The 18,392-nt window shown below is 38.2% G+C and overlaps 1 protein-coding gene across 14 annotated transcripts in view; it reads left to right on the top strand.

Moving 5' to 3' along the window:
• CTBP1 (C-terminal binding protein 1) overlaps positions 1 to 18,392 on the top strand; it is a 274,979-nt gene that overhangs the window by 251,505 nt on the left and 5,082 nt on the right. For 13 of the 14 annotated variants that reach the window (XM_039541229.1, XM_039541239.1, XM_039541233.1 and 10 more), the window contains 5 exons: positions 717 to 923; positions 6,499 to 6,713; positions 10,980 to 11,110; positions 13,298 to 13,425; positions 16,100 to 16,217. In XM_039541229.1, coding sequence (XP_039397163.1) covers positions 717 to 923; positions 6,499 to 6,713; positions 10,980 to 11,110; positions 13,298 to 13,425; positions 16,100 to 16,217 — 799 coding nt within the window. The remainder of the gene's footprint in view (positions 1 to 716; positions 924 to 6,498; positions 6,714 to 10,979; positions 11,111 to 13,297; positions 13,426 to 16,099; positions 16,218 to 18,392) is intronic. The other variant, XM_039541226.1, reaches the window with a different exon arrangement.

An 18,392-nucleotide genomic window follows, 5' to 3' on the forward strand; every position in this document is an offset into this window, starting at 1 on the left:
TTTAAAGGATGTCTTTTTGCCTCTAACCACTTTGTTTACTCTTTATTCACGGTGGCAGGTTTTTTAGTCCCCTTGCTATTTTTTTAATTTGGGGTATACATTTAGTTGAGCTTTTAATATGGTGTTTTTACAAAGTTTCCCTGCTGCTTGCAGGCATTTCACTTTTGGAACTGTACCTTTTAATTTCCATTTAACTAGCCACCTCAAAAAAAAAATCATTCATTTAACAAATAGGTTTGATAATGGAAATAGATTACATAGCTGCTCTTGCGTGCTGTCATGCATTAGCCAAATGCTGCACTATTTGCACAGAGATGATTTTGTTTTTGTGAAAACTTTTGAAATTTCATAAATATGTTTCTGTTAATAGTGGTTTTGGAGACTGAACTACCAGACAGTATCCTTTTTGCAACTTTCCTTTTTGAATTTTTTTAGTGAGTCTCTTCATTACTCCTGTAAAGTTTAAAACATATTAAATAGTGATGAATTCCAAAACCAGCTATTTGCATACTTAAATTATGTATTTCAACAAGTCCTGCCACTATCGTTCAAGCCATGATATTCATACAAACAGCATGTGAAAATATCTATTGTAAATGTTTGTAAATCTACACTATCCTTGACTCTAGAATAATTTCTAAAGTCTAGGGTGACTTTTGAGTGAGGGAAAAAGAGTGTGTGACATACTCAGTAAATGTATAACCTTTTCCTTTCAGGAATTGCAGTATGTAATGTGCCAGCCGCATCAGTAGAAGAGACAGCAGATTCTACAATGTGCCACATCCTGAACCTTTACAGGCGAACCACCTGGCTTCACCAGGCCTTGCGAGAAGGCACAAGAGTACAGAGTGTTGAGCAGATTCGGGAAGTTGCTTCTGGAGCTGCCAGGATTAGAGGGGAGACCTTGGGCATTATTGGATTAGGTATGTTGACTCTGAGTAGACAGTTGATTCCATTTTTTTTATCCATCGTGATAAAATTGTGGAAATTGAAGATGGAAAAGATGAGTCATGTAAGCCATCCCCTGCAGAGTAGGATTGCTCCTTGCAGAATATTTTCGCTTTGTCCAAGCTTGTATGCTGAATAAGTAATACCGGTGCTAAATAAAAATAATAAATGTCCCCAACTCATGGGGCTTCCTTTGTTTACTTTAGAAGACTACTTCAAAATCTAATAGTTTTCTCCTGATAGTTTTAATCTTTCTCTTCTTAATTTCATCCCATTACTTCTAATCATACTCCATTGTATCATGGTGAATAGTACTTCTCCATCCTTGGTGTTTATAACTTTCAAATATTTATAGGTGGTTACTTTGTTCCCCCTCCTAAATCATCACTTAATATTTCCACCTAGGCAGTCCATCCAACAACTTATCTAATTTTGTTGTTGTTCTACCCTGAATTTCTCTACATCTTTCTGAGAATCAACACACAGGTGCTGCAGAATCATATAAAGAGGGAGTATCACTTCCCTGTTCCATCATGAGGCCTCCGCCTAATTATCCCAAAATCAGATTAGCCTTATTTGGTGCCGTATTATGTTGCATAATCCTATTTAACTTGCTGTCCAATACTCCATTTGGGCTTATTTCAGCATTACTACTTTTCCCATATTTCTCCCTCCTACAGTTATCTTTAACATACCAGAAAAGGTCCTGCAAGATTCATAAAATATTTTCATTAGTGAATTGGATAATGGAGTACAGAGTATGTTTATAAAAAGTGCAGATGACACAAAGATGGGAGGGGTTGCAAGCTCTTCGTAGGATAGGATTAGAATTCAAAGTGACCTTGACAAATTAGAAAATTGGTCTGAAATCAACAAGATGAAATTCATTGAAAACAAGTGCAAAGTACTAGACTGAGGAAGGAAATATTAAATATGCAACTACAAAATGAGGAATAACTGGCTAGATGTAATACTGCTGAAAAGGATCTGGGGGTTATAGTAGATCACGAATTTGAGTCAACAATGTGATGCAGTTGCGACAAAGGCTAATATCATTCAGGGGTGTTAACAGAAGCATCATATGTAAGACATGGGAGGAATTATCCTGCTCTGCTTGGCACTGGTGAGGCTTCAGCTGCAGTACCATGTCCTGTTCTGGGCACCACACTTCAGGAAGGATGTGGACAAATTTGGGAGAGGAGAGCAACAAAAATGATAAAAAGGTTTAGGAAATTTGACTTGAGAGGAAAAGTTTAAAAAAAACTGGGTGTGTTCAGTCTTGAGAAAAGAAAATAGAGGGGGGATATAAGTCTTCAAATATGTTGCAGGCTTTTATAAAGAGAACACTGATCAATTGTTTTACATGTCCACTGAAGGTAGGACAAGAAGTAAATGGCTTAATCTGCAGTAAAGATGATTTAAGTTAGATATTAGGAAAATCTCACTATAAAGATAGTTAAGTTCTTGACTAGGCTTCCAGCGGAGGTTGTGGAATCCTCATAATTGGGGTTAAAAAAAAAAACAACAGGTTGGACAAACACCTGCAAGGGATGGTCTAAGTTTACTTGGTCCTGCCTCAATGCAGAGGTCTGGATTTGATGACCTGTCAAGGTTCCTTCCAGCTCTACATTTCTATGATTCTTGAGAGTTATCTGTCACGAGTTTTAGATTAAAATATATTTGCAATCTTGTTCATCAGCATATTGGCCTTGGGGTACCCTGTGTTCTGCAGAACATGCCACTTATCATAGCTGTCAGTTCCAGTCCTAGTTGGTTTTGTCTCAGTTTTGGTTTTGTTTCAGTTTATTACTGAAATGTGTTGTCATCCTAACTGCTGACTCATGAAAGGCTGTTATAGAAAATGCTGCACACGTAAAATAAATTAGTCCCAACTTCTACTTCCATGCCACCTTGATGCCATTGCTAAATCCTGCTGAATTTTCTCTCTACGTCTCCAAAATGTCTTCTCCACTTTTGTCCATGTTCATCCTTGGCCTCAACCACTGCTATATATTTCCACTATCATTAGGGTGATCAGCTAGCAAGTGTGAAAAATCAGGACAGGGGGGTGAGGGATGATAGGCGCTTATATAAGACAAAGCCCTGAATATCTGGACTGTCCCTATAAAATTGGGACCTCTGGTCACCCTAACTATCATCATCTTAGCTCAACCTTCAATCCTTCCAGAGTTGTCCTGTATGGATAATACGTGTCTGCCACATGAACCATGTCCGGGGTCTCTTAACATCCTTTCACTGACTACTTCTTGCCTTCTTCACAAGAAATGCCCCTCCTTATTCTCACTTCCAAAGAGGTCTAAGACTAGCTCCTGCCTGCCTTTTGGCTCTCCACATAGTCAGTCCTTCCAAAGCCCAAACCAATCACTTCCACACCCTCTGGTCTGGCCAAGGTGCATCACTCACTGGCCTTTTCATTTCCTTCACCCACTCTTTTCTCTGTGCCTTCTTTCATACAAACTCCCTACTTCTGACACCCTCACTCCCTCTTGATCTGCTAAGCCTCCTGCTGCTCATCTTCATATCCCTCTTCTAAACTCACTTCTTCCACAAGGCCTATTAATCAGTCTCCATCCTGCCTTAGCTTGTGGCAATAATGAGAGAAGTAAAACAAGCAAAAAGTTTACTGAACAACACTGTGTGCTCAATCATATGCTTCTCTTGCATTCCATTTCTCATCTGCTTGTTGTTTGTTCAGACTGTAATTTTCTCAGGCCTGGGTTTGTTTCTCTGTATCATTAGAAAGTGTGTAGCATCCTTTGAATGCTACATAAATAATACCACTTTATTTCAAGCTTTCTGTGTTACCTTATTTCTTTGTTACTTTACCTAGAGACCAACTGGCAATCATTGCAGATTCCAGAGTATTCGTATATATTGTCATATAATATACACTATATTATTGTGTGTGTGCATGCGATATCCCACTTAATAAGTGAGGTGCTACATTCTGCATCAGCTTCAGTCTCTGAATGGTTTTAAGATGTAGCCCCATATAGAATGTTAAAATAGTCTAATCTTGAGGTGACAAAGGCATGGATAACAGTAGCCAGGCTTGTATCTGAAAGAACAGGTCACAACCTCCTGACCAGCTGCAGATGGTAAAAGCATTTAGATATTCTTGAAGATGAGCATAGAAGTACTTGGATTAATAGAAAGCCAATCTGGTTACTGCTTCAATTATCATTTAACAGTAACTGGGAGTCTGAAATCACCCCTTAGTTGCAAACCCTGATGTACACTTGAGCTATATAGGTCCTGAATCTTGAAAATCTTTTAATTATACTAGAAAGTTTTCGATATTTCATATTTTCTAAGAAGGCTGGAAGGGACCTCAAGAAGTCATCAAGTCCAGCTCCGTGGGCTGTGGCAGGAACAAGTAAACCTAGCTCATTGCTGACTGGTGCTTGTCCAACCTGTTCTGAAAAGCCTCCAATGATTGTGATTTCACAACCTCCCTTGGAAACCTATTCCAGAGCTGAATTGCCCATGTAGTTAGAAAGTTTTTCCTAATATCCAACCTAAATCTCCCTTGCTGCATATTAAGCATTATAAACAGATCCTCAAAAGCAAACAACTAGTATACACAGTCTTTTATTTCAATGTATTTTGAAGACTTTGTCTTAAGTAGAAATCCCCAGGGAAAAGCAAACAGTACCAGTGATATTGACTGACTGCTCAGTATTCTAAATGTATCAGAGGAGTAGCTGTGTTAGTCTGGATCTGTAAAAGCAGCAAAGAGTCCTGTGGCACCTTATAGACTAACAGACGTATTGGAGCATGAGCTTTCATGGGTGAATACCCACTTCGTCAGATGCAACCATATTCTAAATGTATCCATCACCAGGCACTCCAGAATTACTGTGTTCAGGTTTAAATGGTCAAGAAGAGACCTCCTTTTGTGACTTCTTGTGTTTATTCAAAAAGAAACTGAAGAACACTGGGAAATCCCTTAAAACACAGTTGGAAAGACATGGGATTTTCCTATCTTATTCTGTTGCATTTTGAATAGACACAGATGTTACAAAACAAAACTTTCTGTTGATATTTTTAAGGCTGAGCGTTGGCTTTCCTGGTGAGTCTAGTGATTCTGATACTTCTGAAATATCCTTATGTCTCAAATTCTCCACAAGCCTGATAGCGGAGTATAAAGTACAGTACAGCACAAATAGTTGTATTTCTTCAAAACATTCGTATTCCCAAACTCTCTTCACACAGCACATGCCAGTCCCGTGACCTTGATTTATATTACTTATCGGTGTGTTAAAATAAGTGAGATAAGGACCTCCCAGTACACATGCAGTGTGGGATCCTTTCCTCCAACCAATTTAAAACAGGACTTAAGGAAGTAATACGAGTAAGAAAGGGTAAATGAGGAAAAACTAAGGCAATATGGTAGATTGTATTATTTAGATTAGATTTATTTTAGGCTAGGGACTGTCTTTTCATTATAGATGAGTGTACACTGTCTACCACAGTGAGGCTTCTAGACACTATGCAGTACAGATACTAAACAAGATTATCACTGCAGCTACTCAACAGGACTAGTGCATGTTATGATGGAGCTCCTTTGTTTATGGTTTAGCTATATCGATAATGAACAAATAAAAGACCTATGGCAGGTTTCTTGTAGGCATTACGGAATAAGTCCATCATCAAGAAGGATGTAAAAGTGGAAAGTACCATCTCAGAAAGTGCATGTGGGGCTGGGGCAGGAGCGGGGGCAGGGGCAGATGAGCTGAAAGAATTTTAAAGACTGCATAAACTGAACACAAGTTGGGAGGGTAGACTCATCTGCTAATCGCAATCACAAGAATGTGAATGTTTTCAGTATTGAACTGTTTTTGAAATAATCGTGTTGCCACAGCTTGATGTGTAGTGTCATAAATTCAGGCAGAGAGGGAACTTTAAAGAAATTATTTCGTATTAACTCAGATTGCAAACGTTCACTTAACAACTTTTTATTAGAACTGACTGTGCAGACATGGGCAAAAATGAGTACTTTGCTGGGATAAGGTGGGTGAGGGAATATCTTTTATTGGACCATCTTCTGTTGGTGAGAGAGAGACAAGCTTTCGAGCTACACAGAGCTCTTCTTCGGGTATTACCTCACCCACCTTGTCTCTCTCATATCCTGGGACTGGCATGGCAACAAATGCACTGCAGGGAACAGTCCGGAACATCAGTGATTTGTCATCAGCACGTCCAGCAAATGGTGCCACCTGTTAAGCAGATCCAGGTTCCTATAGATCCCATACATTCCAGCTTTTGGCATTACAGCTTGCCATTTTGTTTATATTTATGGAGCAGTCTTGTAGCTTTGTTTTGGTCAGGGATGGCATAAACCAATCCTTAAATATAAAGCTATGTAATGAGCATTTCTAATAGGACATGGGATGTCTCTTTCCTATGTTTTGTAAAATCCCATGTAAGTTTACAGCACCACATACATGTTGTGTAACATAAATTATACAAATATGCCAATTCCTACCAGAATCATTCTCTTTTGTTTGTATGTCTGTGTCATTCTAGGACGTGTTGGGCAAGCAGTAGCACTACGTGCAAAGGCCTTTGGCTTTAGTGTTCTTTTTTACGACCCATACCTCTCAGATGGCGTTGAACGTGCTCTTGGACTGCAGCGGGTGAGCACTTTACAGGACCTGCTATTTCACAGTGACTGTGTAACCCTGCACTGCAACTTGAATGAACACAATCATCATCTTATTAATGACTTCACCATTAAACAGGTAACTATCCAAATGTAGGTTGGGTATAGTTCTATAATTACTGACTTTTTGCAAACTGTAGAGTTTCTCCATGTAAACTTGCAAATTCAGATCTGTATTAATTTTCTCTTCCATCTGCTATTTCACTGTTTGTTAAGCAGGCTTATATTTGGTTAAGAAATTGATGATATCTTATACAGTGTTGTTTTTCATTCATTTTACTTGCTAATTTCTCTTTTGTGGAAATAGTGTGTTATGCTTGCTTGATTCATTGACATTTATTTAAAAGCACTTCTGTTGTATCTTCAGGTACATACATCCTCTTTATATTAGTAACAAAAGTTGCACTTCACTTTTATACTTCATACAGTTTGAGTTTCTGCATCCCTTACTTAAGGATCATGACTAACTGGCGACCCCTTGTGTTAATTCCTAATAGTTGCAGAATGTTTCCCTGATAATTGCTCACACTACAGTAGTAGGCTATTTGGGGAAAATATATAATATGGATTTGGTCTTGGGATGAAGCATTCTAAAATTATTAAATACTTAAACCATATCCAAATGTAGAACTGTTTTGTTTTGTAAAATTCAGAAGGTAAACATTTTGGTTTTTGCATTCAATATTTATTTGCTGCCTCAAACCTTGTTATATATAATGTATATTAAAAGGTGAAGCTTTTTAAAATGTATGAGTGTGGCTATTACATAAGTAAAAATGGTAATTTGAACTAAGAAATCCTGTATGTTCGTTTTGCATTGTTAGTGCTCTTTATACATTTATTGTATGAATTTATTTGATAACACGTAAAAGTTCTATGAAAGATATCTCTACTGAATTAAAATGATTGGTTGGCTTCTGAGAAATACCAAATACCTGTGGACTTCATTGGGATTTCAGTATGAGTTGAGTATGCTCGACATCTCATAGGATCATGCCCTAATGTTAATGAGATGTAATAATAGATACTTTAATTGAACAATTGACTCTATGTAGAAAAATCCAAGTAGATCATCTCAGTTTAAAACTCGCAAAAGCTAGGAAATTCAGTGTGAAGGGAGCAAAGAAAGCTGTCCTGTGTCACATCTTCATTCTAGACTTTTGTTCTGTTCAGTATAGATTCTTATACTACACTCATACCTTATGATTACTCTTTCATTATGTTATCATATAATACTGAGCAAAAAGGTCCTAGTATGTTAAGAAGCTCTGTGCGGGCAAACCCCTTCACCCACATGGAGCTCCACTGAAACCTAGAAGACAGTTGACTTATATATATATAAGCCATCATTTTTATACCTACATATGCCATAGTTGGCCTATATGTCTTCAGTGATCAAATATGCCACATTATGCAGTGTTATGTGTTAATGTAATGAAAAGGTCTCATTTATATATGCACAAAGGGGAAGGTTGCAACCTGAACTGCGTGTTAGTGGATCTTTTAAATTGAATATCCTTGAAATCTCTTTGAAAAGTTTAGGAAGGAGCCTCTCTTTCCTTGTTAGGCTCACTTATCCTCTAAATTATTTGGTATATTGCCCAGCCAGGACATTTGGCCTTCCATCTCCTGTGTAGCTCAAGTAAACTGAGTCCAGGGCAGTGAGTGCCCAGTGTTTTTTTCCTGAAGCAGAAATCATCTTTACCTGTTCATCACATTACAAATTTGTAAAGGAGACATTTTACTTATTGCAATATCTCATGTATAATAATTGCAGTTAGACAGGATCAATTTAGAATAGCTGAAAAGAGGCATTCCTAATCTGCAACTACCATTGCAGTTGACTGTGAGTCACGTATCTCACTCCCTCTAGAATACAATTATACATCCACATTCTGTTTGGTTTTGATTTATCTTACTACTAGCTTTACAGCTGTATAAATAGCACTGGAGATGAAAAGTCAAGGCAGGTTTTTGTGGATGGAAAAGGGATTTGAGCGGTATCCACTATGATTAAAATTTCCAAGCTCTTTAGAGGATATATAAATGTTCTACATGATACTTAAGGCCAAATGCGTCCTGTCACTTATGCGAGTGCTGAAGTGGGCAGTGCACACGTATGCTTCCCCGGAATCCGTACATGTCCCCCTGCAGGGCTAAAGGTCTGCAGGTGAGAGGGGTCAGACCATGGTTAGAGTGAGTGGGTTGGCCAATATAGTACATGGATTCTGTTATGATCTTATCAGATACGTGTAAATCTTAGTTCTTTTGTTTCCAGCCATCCTACTAAACGACTTTGAGGAGATTCCTTTCCTTGCTCTTTTTCCTTTAAATACTCTACTGTACATCAGTTTGGCATTTCAAACCCAGGTGTTAGTTGCGACAGAGCAACTGATGATCCTGTAAAAGTCCTTTGCCTGTTTAAAATAAGTTTTTAAAGTTCATTCACTATTCAAAAATTGTTTTTTGTTGTTTTTTTGTGGTGATGGGATCAGCTCAAGATGGGGACTTGGGCACCTATCCTGCAAACACTTCTACCATGCTCATTTTGATGCATGGGAATGTTTTATTCCTGGGAGGAATTCTGCGTCATTGACTTCTCATGGGGAAACAAAGGGAAACTTGAAGAATGGCCATGCACCACTCTGTCAGTGCAGGCATGTCAGTTTGGGCACCTGGACCAGCCGGTAGAGACATAAATCACCGCCGGGGTGGCAGGGTTGGGCAGTCATGTGTCTCTCCCTCTCGCTTGCTATTGCAACATGCTCGGTGTGGAAGGGCAGGGCTTTGGTGCGTTTCTGAGGAGGTAGTTGTGGGGCAGGCTCTGTCCCCCTCAGGCAGAGCAGAATGTAGCAGCCTGCCTGCTTAGTGAATCGTTCCCACTGTTCTTAGTGAATTCCCCCCAGGAGTATAAAACAATGTAAAAGTTGTAAGGCTCCTTTACATTGCCAGAGTGGTGTAAAGGACAGCATGGCCTCATAAATGCTTATGGTGCTTTAGTGATTAGAGCTGGTCTAAATTTTTGGACTGAAAACATTTCCGATCAAAATGTGCTGCATGAACTGTTTGCTGCTGATATTTCTGGAGATGGTCAGTAGCCAATATAAATTGTTAGTTTGATTCCTCAGCCCTCACTTGCTCTTCAGTTGCCTGTGATGTAACACTGAGCATATATGGCTGCATATATTTTTTGACTAATAACTAGAAATAAAGGGTCAAACCTAGCTACATTACTATTAGAGGGAGTTTGGAGATTTTCTCCAATACACCCCACTCCCATTCTCCATCCATTGTATTGTAGTTTAAATAAATTACCAAAATAATTGAAACCAGCATGATTATATTGCGTATTTTGACAAATAAAACATGCAGAATTTTACAGAATTTAAAATATTGTGCACAGAATTTTAAATTTTAGTGGTGCAGAATTTTTAATATTTTGGCACAGAATTCCCCCAGAAGTATTGTTTGCAGGGTTGGGGCCTATATATGGGACACATGTTATGGATCCTTAAGTACTGGTGTTGATTGACGTGAGACCCTGAAGTCTTTATTCCCACCTTCATTCTAGGCTATCATCTTTCTAATTTAAATCTCCATTCTGTGTTCATGTTGCGATTACATTATGACAACGTAATGTAATGAAGTCTTGTAGCTGAGACTGAGTGTGGAGGACCATAATGCTAATCTGAGCAACGCAGTTTACAGCCTCTTGCCAAAGCTCACAGCATTCCCAGACAATACCATTCCAATGCCTTTTTATTGAATAAAAGAAGAATTTCCTGGGTCTTGATTTGAAAAGTCTCATGGGGAGGGGGAAGTGAGTTTTAAGTATCAGCAGTAAATAAAGTATAAATCTTCTACATCTTGTTAACTAAAGCAAAAAGTCTTGGAAGATACAAAATCATTGAGGTTTCTAAAAGATCCATTTAGCCTTTCATTTGCATAAAAGTTTAAAAACTACAAAATGTGATTTTGTTTAGTAGTGTGCAATAGCTTCCGTCTCATGCAATTTCACAGTGAAATAAAAAAAAAATCGGTCAGCTTCATTTGCATGTTTACTTCTTCTGGTCGTGTACTGCACAGTATGTAAAGCATTGGTTCTGTTACAAGACACCCTACTTATAAGAAACAAAACGTTACAAGTGCTGTGAAATATTATTTTACATCTGAAGCATCAAATTTTGTGGTACTTTCCAATGGGAAGGGAAGACAACTGGTGATAGGTTAATCCAGTTGAATAGCCTTTGTTGTAATGGATGCTTCCTTTGAGTAAATAATAATGCCACAACGATTTTATTTCATTTATTTTTATTTCATCATCCTTGTTTTTAACTTTCCCTAGATGAGACAAGGGGCTTTCCTGGTCAACACAGCTCGAGGTGGGTTAGTAGACGAAAAAGCACTTGCACAGGCCCTGAAGGAAGGAAGGATACGAGGGGCAGCCTTAGATGTACATGAGTCAGAACCATTCAGGTGCTTTTCCTTTTTTTTTCTTTTTTTTTTTTAATATTTTGTTCACTTTCTTATTTTTAAGTATTAGTGCATGATGCATCCAAGAGCAATGAAGCAAAGAAGTGTTCCTTCCACCTAGTAGTTGAATCCTCCTTAGTAAAGCAATATGTGTCTGTGCAGCTCTGGATTAATGCAAATGCAGATGGAGCTTTTGTACATAGTCAAGAGGGAGCAGAAAAAAAAGTTAAATACAAGATTTAAAAAAATGTAATGGGGTAATTCAGGAGTAAAATGCACTGTCCTGCACCAAGAACCCTCACGGCCTGGAAAAGAACACACTCCTCTCCTGTCATTGATAGGAGGAAGGCCTGGCCAGAGGAAAGTTAGTGGTGGTATAAGTACTCTTCAGTAAGGTGGGGGGGGGGTTGAGATTTTTTTGGGAAAACTATCCTTTTATGAAGGTGTATGGGTGTGACCTTGACACCTCATTGCGTAGATTCCGTATCCCATCCAGATTCTCTCTATTGGGTACCTGAGAAGTATAAGCAGGCAAGTTTGTGGAATTGAGAGAGATGACCAGAGTCCAGATATTTTTGCTGCCATTAGCAGAGTTGGTGACACTATATTTAATTTGCTGAATACCACCAGGAAGTCCACAGTTGTAGCCACAAATGTACCAGTGTCTCCAGTTAGTAGCTTTGGTGGTATGATTTAAACACAGAAAATACCATTACAGTCTTTCCATGAGTCCTGAGTCTGACCTCTGAGTTGCAATGGATTAAACCTAGGAACTGACAATTGTGCAGTTGCTGGGTGCGGGCAGGAAGACACCTGCATTTCTTATTAGATGGTTTAAATTTCTACAATCCTCCTAACTCTTTGAAGAGGAACAGATTCAGGACTTGAGGATAGGTTATAGAGACATCTGGTTCGTGATTTTCCTCTCATCAGATGACTTGAGACATCATCTGAGATAACCACTTTTAAAAATAGCGATAAAGGGTCCCTGTAGAGTTTTTGCATCTGTAGTATACAGGATGCCACACCAAAAAAAAATATTTCTTACTCTGGCCCTGCATTTGTTTACTTCTAAGTGTAACCATTACAACAGAGCAATACTATAAGCAAAACCACAGTCTAATATCCATGGGGCAAAATTCTGCTTTCAGATATCCCCATTCCTGCCATCAGATCTGCACAAGCAAATTCTTGCACCCACAAGAAGCCCCATTTACTAGAGTGGGGAGACCCTGTAGGTTCAAGGGTCCATCAACATAGATTTAAGTGCAAGATCAGGGCCATAGTTTCCTTGGGCTTCAGTGTGTGTTGTCTGAGGACAGCATTTAGTCCATAGAGACTAACCATTGTTGTGCAAATATTGTATTGGAGAAAGTTTTGGCAGGTATTTTAAACTAGAGATGAAGTCTGTCACTTTAAGAATTGCTGCCAACTCTGAGAGCAGACTTCTGTCTAAAAATATTTACTCTCCTCTTGTTGTAAGTAATGCTTCAAGATTATTATAACTGAAAGAAATTGGAGGGGGATAGTCACTATTTTCTCCGTTTTCGTTTGTACATTTGACAGCACTTTTTGTATAGTCGGTTTCATTGCTTCCCCTGGATAGTCAGTCGGTCAGTTAGTCCATCTCTAGTATTGTTAGGTGGGTTTTTCACACTGCAATAGGAGCGAGAAACTAATTAAAAACAGGAAAATGTGAAATAGGAAGAATTGTCAGGGAGATGCAGGCAAATGTATTACCTGGAACTAATTTTAACTCCTTTTTTTTTTTAATTGACTAGATTTCAAGCTAACAGTGTCTCTTTAAAGAAACAAAGCTTTGTTAGGGGTGTAAAAATGATGATAAATTTTGTCATAATGGACCCAAATTGAGTCTCTTCTTGAACAGATGTTGGGGTTGGGCTCACCGTATCATTTTCTCTATCTGAGTGTGAGTGGCACTGGACAGAATCTAGTGCTGCTCTCTTTTTTATGCCACCCCTTGAGTCCAAGGAGAATAATTGTTACTTATTTACACAACTAGAAATATATCCAATTAACTGTAAAATTAAAAACAAATCCACCCAAAAAATATTGGTATAGTTCATCCTGTGGCTGTTAATTCTAAAAATATGCAAAAATCCCCTCATTCCCCATCCCCCCCTCAACGTATTTTTTTGTCATTTGATCTTGTTTTAAAATTTCATTTAGCTTTAGTCAGGGTCCATTGAAGGATGCACCAAACCTGATCTGTACCCCACATGCAGCCTGGTACAGTGAACAAGCTTCAATTGAGATGCGGGAGGAAGCAGCACGAGAGATCCGTAGGGCTATCACAGGTACTAACTTTTCATACTTGTTCCTTCACTGAATGTTTTCTTGATTAAACAAATATATCGATTCTTCTCTTTGTTGGAGTTTTTGAAATTGAGGTGGGCCAAACTGGGGTTTCATTACCTCTTCAAGCAGGGGGGAGTTAATAGACCAGCAAATACCCACCAACTCTGTACCCTCCGCTACTAATTGTTTTGGTACATTGCAGTGATAAACAGAAGTAATGAGACCGGAAATAATTATTTTCAGGGCAGTCAATTAAAAAAAAAATTGCAATTTTTTTAATCTGATTAATTTGTTTTGAGTTAATCGTTTGAGTTAACTGCTATTAATTGACAGCCCTAATTATTTTTCCAAATGATTTAGAGTGTACCCCTATGACCAAAATCACCCTCTTTTTCTTGCTGGAGGTGTCTACTGACCTTTTCCCTGGTTTTTGCTTCAGGTCTGAAGCCACTCTTTTGTAGCCTTTCTTAGCTGTCCTCTGACACTTACCATCATTGGTGCTGTTTTTTTTGTTCTATTCTCTCGGCTTCTCTCTCTACCTTCCACAATTCATCCAAGTCTGTATTTAAATGCATCTTGGATTCCAGCATCTGAACGGGTAATTTTCAAGGATAAAAAATCACTTCAGCTCTGAGTTCTTAATAACTCCAGTATCACAGCAAACCATGTAAATGTTAACTGTTTATATAGGAAAAATCTGTCAAGCCTTCAATACGAAATACTAATAAAATGAGAAGTTTGGGCAGCTTGGTTTCAGTTTGCATCCCATAGAGTCCAAAATAAAAGGTGGCATTTTGTGTGCTGGAAAAGGTTTCACTAATCACTACTGTCAGTTCTTTAGAATTTGGTAATTTTTTTGTCTCTGTGCAGTTCAGATTGAGTACTCTGCATTAAGACCCACCTCTTTCACTTGCACTGTGGTTGAGTGCCAACACATTTCTGTGCAATTCAGGAAACTCTACTGGCAAGGATTCTAGCGCCATAAATTAATGGAGGTTGGGTTTTTGCATAAGAGTTATATTCTTGATCTCTGGGATAGGATGTGCAAACCACTTTACATTTCCAGGATGGCCAATCAGTGAGACAGCATTGGTGGTGGGAGTCGTTCTTAGGTCTGGGGTATGGGATATGAATCAGTTAGCTATACAGAGGAACAGGTGGTCATATATTAAAAGTTTGCAATAGCCCACACACAAATGTGCCCGGGAAAGGCTCTGGAACAGGATGGTTGTGATATCAAAGTTAGAAAGCATTGATTTATATTGAAGCTGTTGTCACTTTAACCTTTTGCACATGGTTTGTAGTAAGAGTAAAATGAAGCCAACATTAGGGTGTTGAGAAGACATTGGATTTCAGCAGAACAAGTGTATTAAAGATACAGAAAGTGTGGGGTGAAATTGAGTAGATGAAAGCCATGGGAGGAACAGAGAGAGAGAGAATAATTGGAAAAGGACCACATAATGACTGCATGTCTCAGTAATATGCATGCCATCTGAAAATCAACACATTCAGATTTTTTAAAAATAAAGAACAATACCAGTGTCGTCGTGCTGTAGAAAAAAGTACAAAGGAATAAGCACGGGTAAGGAAAAAAACCCTAAAGCCCACAGAACGTGAATGTAGATCAGCTCTGAAAAAAGGGTGTGTGACACAGAAAAGTCAAAGTCACAAGTTGAAAGAAAATTGCAAAATACATTTTAAAATAAAAGTGCAAACTAAATGTTAGCAAGGGGGACTGATGGGATGTCTAAATGGCAGCCAGGCCAATATATTGATTGAAAAGATCAATATATGAAATTAAATGAATCCTTTGTCTCAGAATTCCCTTAAAGGAGGATGCATGCAGGATAGGTGCCAAAAAAAGACACAGGATCCAGTCCAGGTACCATTTAAAGTCAATGGAAATACAATCATTTTACTTCAATGGGAGCAGGATTGGTGGTATCTATTTTACAGTAGGGAACCAAGATCATCCCAAAACTGACGTTCAAGAATCTGATACAGCACTCATTGAAATGATTTGGGAGGAGTCTTTCCATTTTCTTCAGTTAATGTTGCATCTGGCCCTAAAAAGCTGAAGAGTTGTAAGTTGAAGGCTGCATGAAGTCTAAGCAAATATACTGAAGGAAGTGGTTAGAGAGAGAGCAATCATCAGAGGTACTTAAATTTTCCTTTTGAAATGTAGGAAATACTTGGCAACTGAGAGATGAAAATGTGCTATGGATATTTAAGGAGGAATTTGAGTAAGAAAGAGGGTAAATAAGAGGCCGGGGTGAAATTCTGGTTCCATTCAAGTCCATGGCAAAACTCCCATTGACTGCAATGGAAGTATGATTTCATCCCAGATTTTCTGAAGTGTGTGTTCGCCATTACTGGGACAGATGCAGGAAGAAAAGGTCAGACTGAGAGAAGACTGCAGAGTTGGAGCCGAAGGACAGTCAGAGTGTGGATACAGGTTTTTACAATTTGGGCAGGATGGACTTTAGAGATGACACACGTAAAAGAGTGACAGGATTGAACAAGAGGCTGGAAGTGGGAGAGAGTAATCAAAAGCAACCCAGAGATTTATAATATGTTATTATTTATACTGTATAGTATACTTAAACTTTATTATTTAGTATACATGATATATCCATGTTTTATTTCATGTTGTATTTCCTACCCATTCTCTAGGTCGTATTCCAGACAGCCTGAAAAACTGTGTTAACAAAGATCATTTGACTGCAGCTACACCCTGGGCCAGCATGGATCCAGGAGTTGTTCATCCAGAGCTTAATGGTGCTGCATACAGGTAAGGATACTTAAATAGAAAAAGAAATGTCTCTTTATCTCAGAGACAACTATTCCGGCTTAAAGAAAAGAGAGAGCCACCATTTAATAAAAGGATTTTGTGAAATTATTGTTGGATTAGGCTTGTGTTTGTGTGTGTGTGTATATATATAGATTTTTATTACTATATAATTGCTACATACATGAGTATGATTGACTGAAATCAGTGATGTAATGAGTCAGTATGCTTCTATTCGTTACCTCTTCAAAAGGCACCAATGCCAATGTTTGGAACAGGGCAGGTGGTATGTAAAAGGGACGTAATCCTGACTGGCTGCAGTCAGTTCAGTGGAAGCTAATGTTAATTTTGCCGAAGGTGATAATATGGCTGTAAGCCACAGCAGGGTTACATTAATAAGCTATTGGTACACATATTAGTTGCTTTTAACCCCTTAAGATGTGTATAAAAAGCCCACCAATGCACTTTCTGGAGTAGCTCTTTGCTATTATAATCGTGTACGGACAATCGTGTAATTGTATGGAGAGAGTGTTGGCTTAATTGTACATTTCATTTATTTTTTAAATGTTCTTTACAACGCATTTTTGGGACTAGTCAATATATCCTCCCGCTGTAAAATAGGCAGAAGTTTATAAATATTATTTCACTACTATTTTGAATATCTCTATTGTTTGCTTATTTTATCTCTTCTGTAAATTCCTGGGACTGTTTTGACTGCTTTTTTCCATTTCTTTATCTGCTGATGCCTTAACAGTGGCTGTTCATGGCTCCAAACCAATTTCAAGCCATTTACTTTTATAAAAAGCAGATGCCCAGTCTTGAAACTCCTAGTTTAGATTTTACACTATGAATTGGGTTGAAAGTGGTTTACAAGGTCACAAAACTGCTGCTGTAAAGCAGTGTCTTGAGGGAGTGGGCAGTTCAAAACTGTCATAATTCTCCTTCAGTCCTTCACTTTTTTTTCCTTATCTTCCCCAGCTTCCTTTCCTCCCACATGCTCCAAGGGCTGTTTATTTTCTTTGCCCTCCCTATCAGCATTTCCCCTCCCTCATAATGAGTGAAGGGATGTTGTGTGTATGTCTGTGTGTCAGTGATGAAGCCCTAGCTGTGCACCAGGGGAAGCACAGTTGTAAGGTCATCAGAAAGATCCAAGTGACCAATCAGAATGTAGCTTTGGGCTGACAGGGCCATGTCCTGAAAGATAGATAGGTATTTGAAATCCATTGGGACCTAGGTGCCTAAATACCTTCAGGATCCAGATCTCAGGGTCCAATGCCATCACCTATATATTGGCAAGTATTCTGTGCTTCAAGGATAATATTAACTTTGCCTTGATCAAAATCTTGATCTATACATACAGATCAGAACAATTTGTAATTTATTTATTTTTGTTAAATGTGCCTATCCATTGCTCTAAGTACAAGAACAAAACATATAAAAGAAGCTATTTGTACTTGCCTCAACAGATAATTAAGCATAGGTGTAACTGTATGCATGGAATAATTCCATTTAGAGGATAGTTAAACACATGCATAAGACTTTACAGGATCTGAACTTTAATATGTATTTAATTGGAGTAATATAAGCACAGAACATAGTTTGTTTCAGTGTAACCAAAACCAACTGTATGAAGAATATTTTTAGGAACAGGAAAATTGAGAGTTCATGCATTCATTTTTTTTTTCTCAAGCATGTAGTAAAAATTTAAAACGTTTCAGAACTTCATTTGCCAGTTTCAAAGGAAATTTTTTAATATTTCCATAAATACAAACAGCTTTTGCATTTAGTTAAGATTTGCTAAACTCAGTAGAGAGGGCAATACTACTGAATGATTGAGAAGAAAGTACTGTACAATTTCTTAATTTGGAGGAAAGTTTCTGAAATAACTTGATCAATTGTATCTGTACAAACCAATGTAGGATATTCTTTAAGAAATGCCAATGGGAACAATTTCCATATTGGTCATGGTGATACAAAAACATATGGATTTGAAGCTCAGGCTTTATGAAAGAATTAATTTCAATAACAGTACTTGCTAGTGTTAAATTCCATTCTTCTTTTAACTCAAAATTGGTGGTTTGAAACAAGTATGTCTGTCTTATCTTCTGTTTCCAGTATGAGACTTTCATTCAGCCAGTTGAGTTGTGCAGTCTTTCACTAGGAGCATGATTTTTCAGA

The sequence above is a fragment of the Mauremys reevesii genome, linkage group 5 (assembly GCF_016161935.1).
Source record: "Mauremys reevesii isolate NIE-2019 linkage group 5, ASM1616193v1, whole genome shotgun sequence".
Lineage (NCBI taxonomy): Eukaryota > Metazoa > Chordata > Testudines > Geoemydidae > Mauremys > Mauremys reevesii.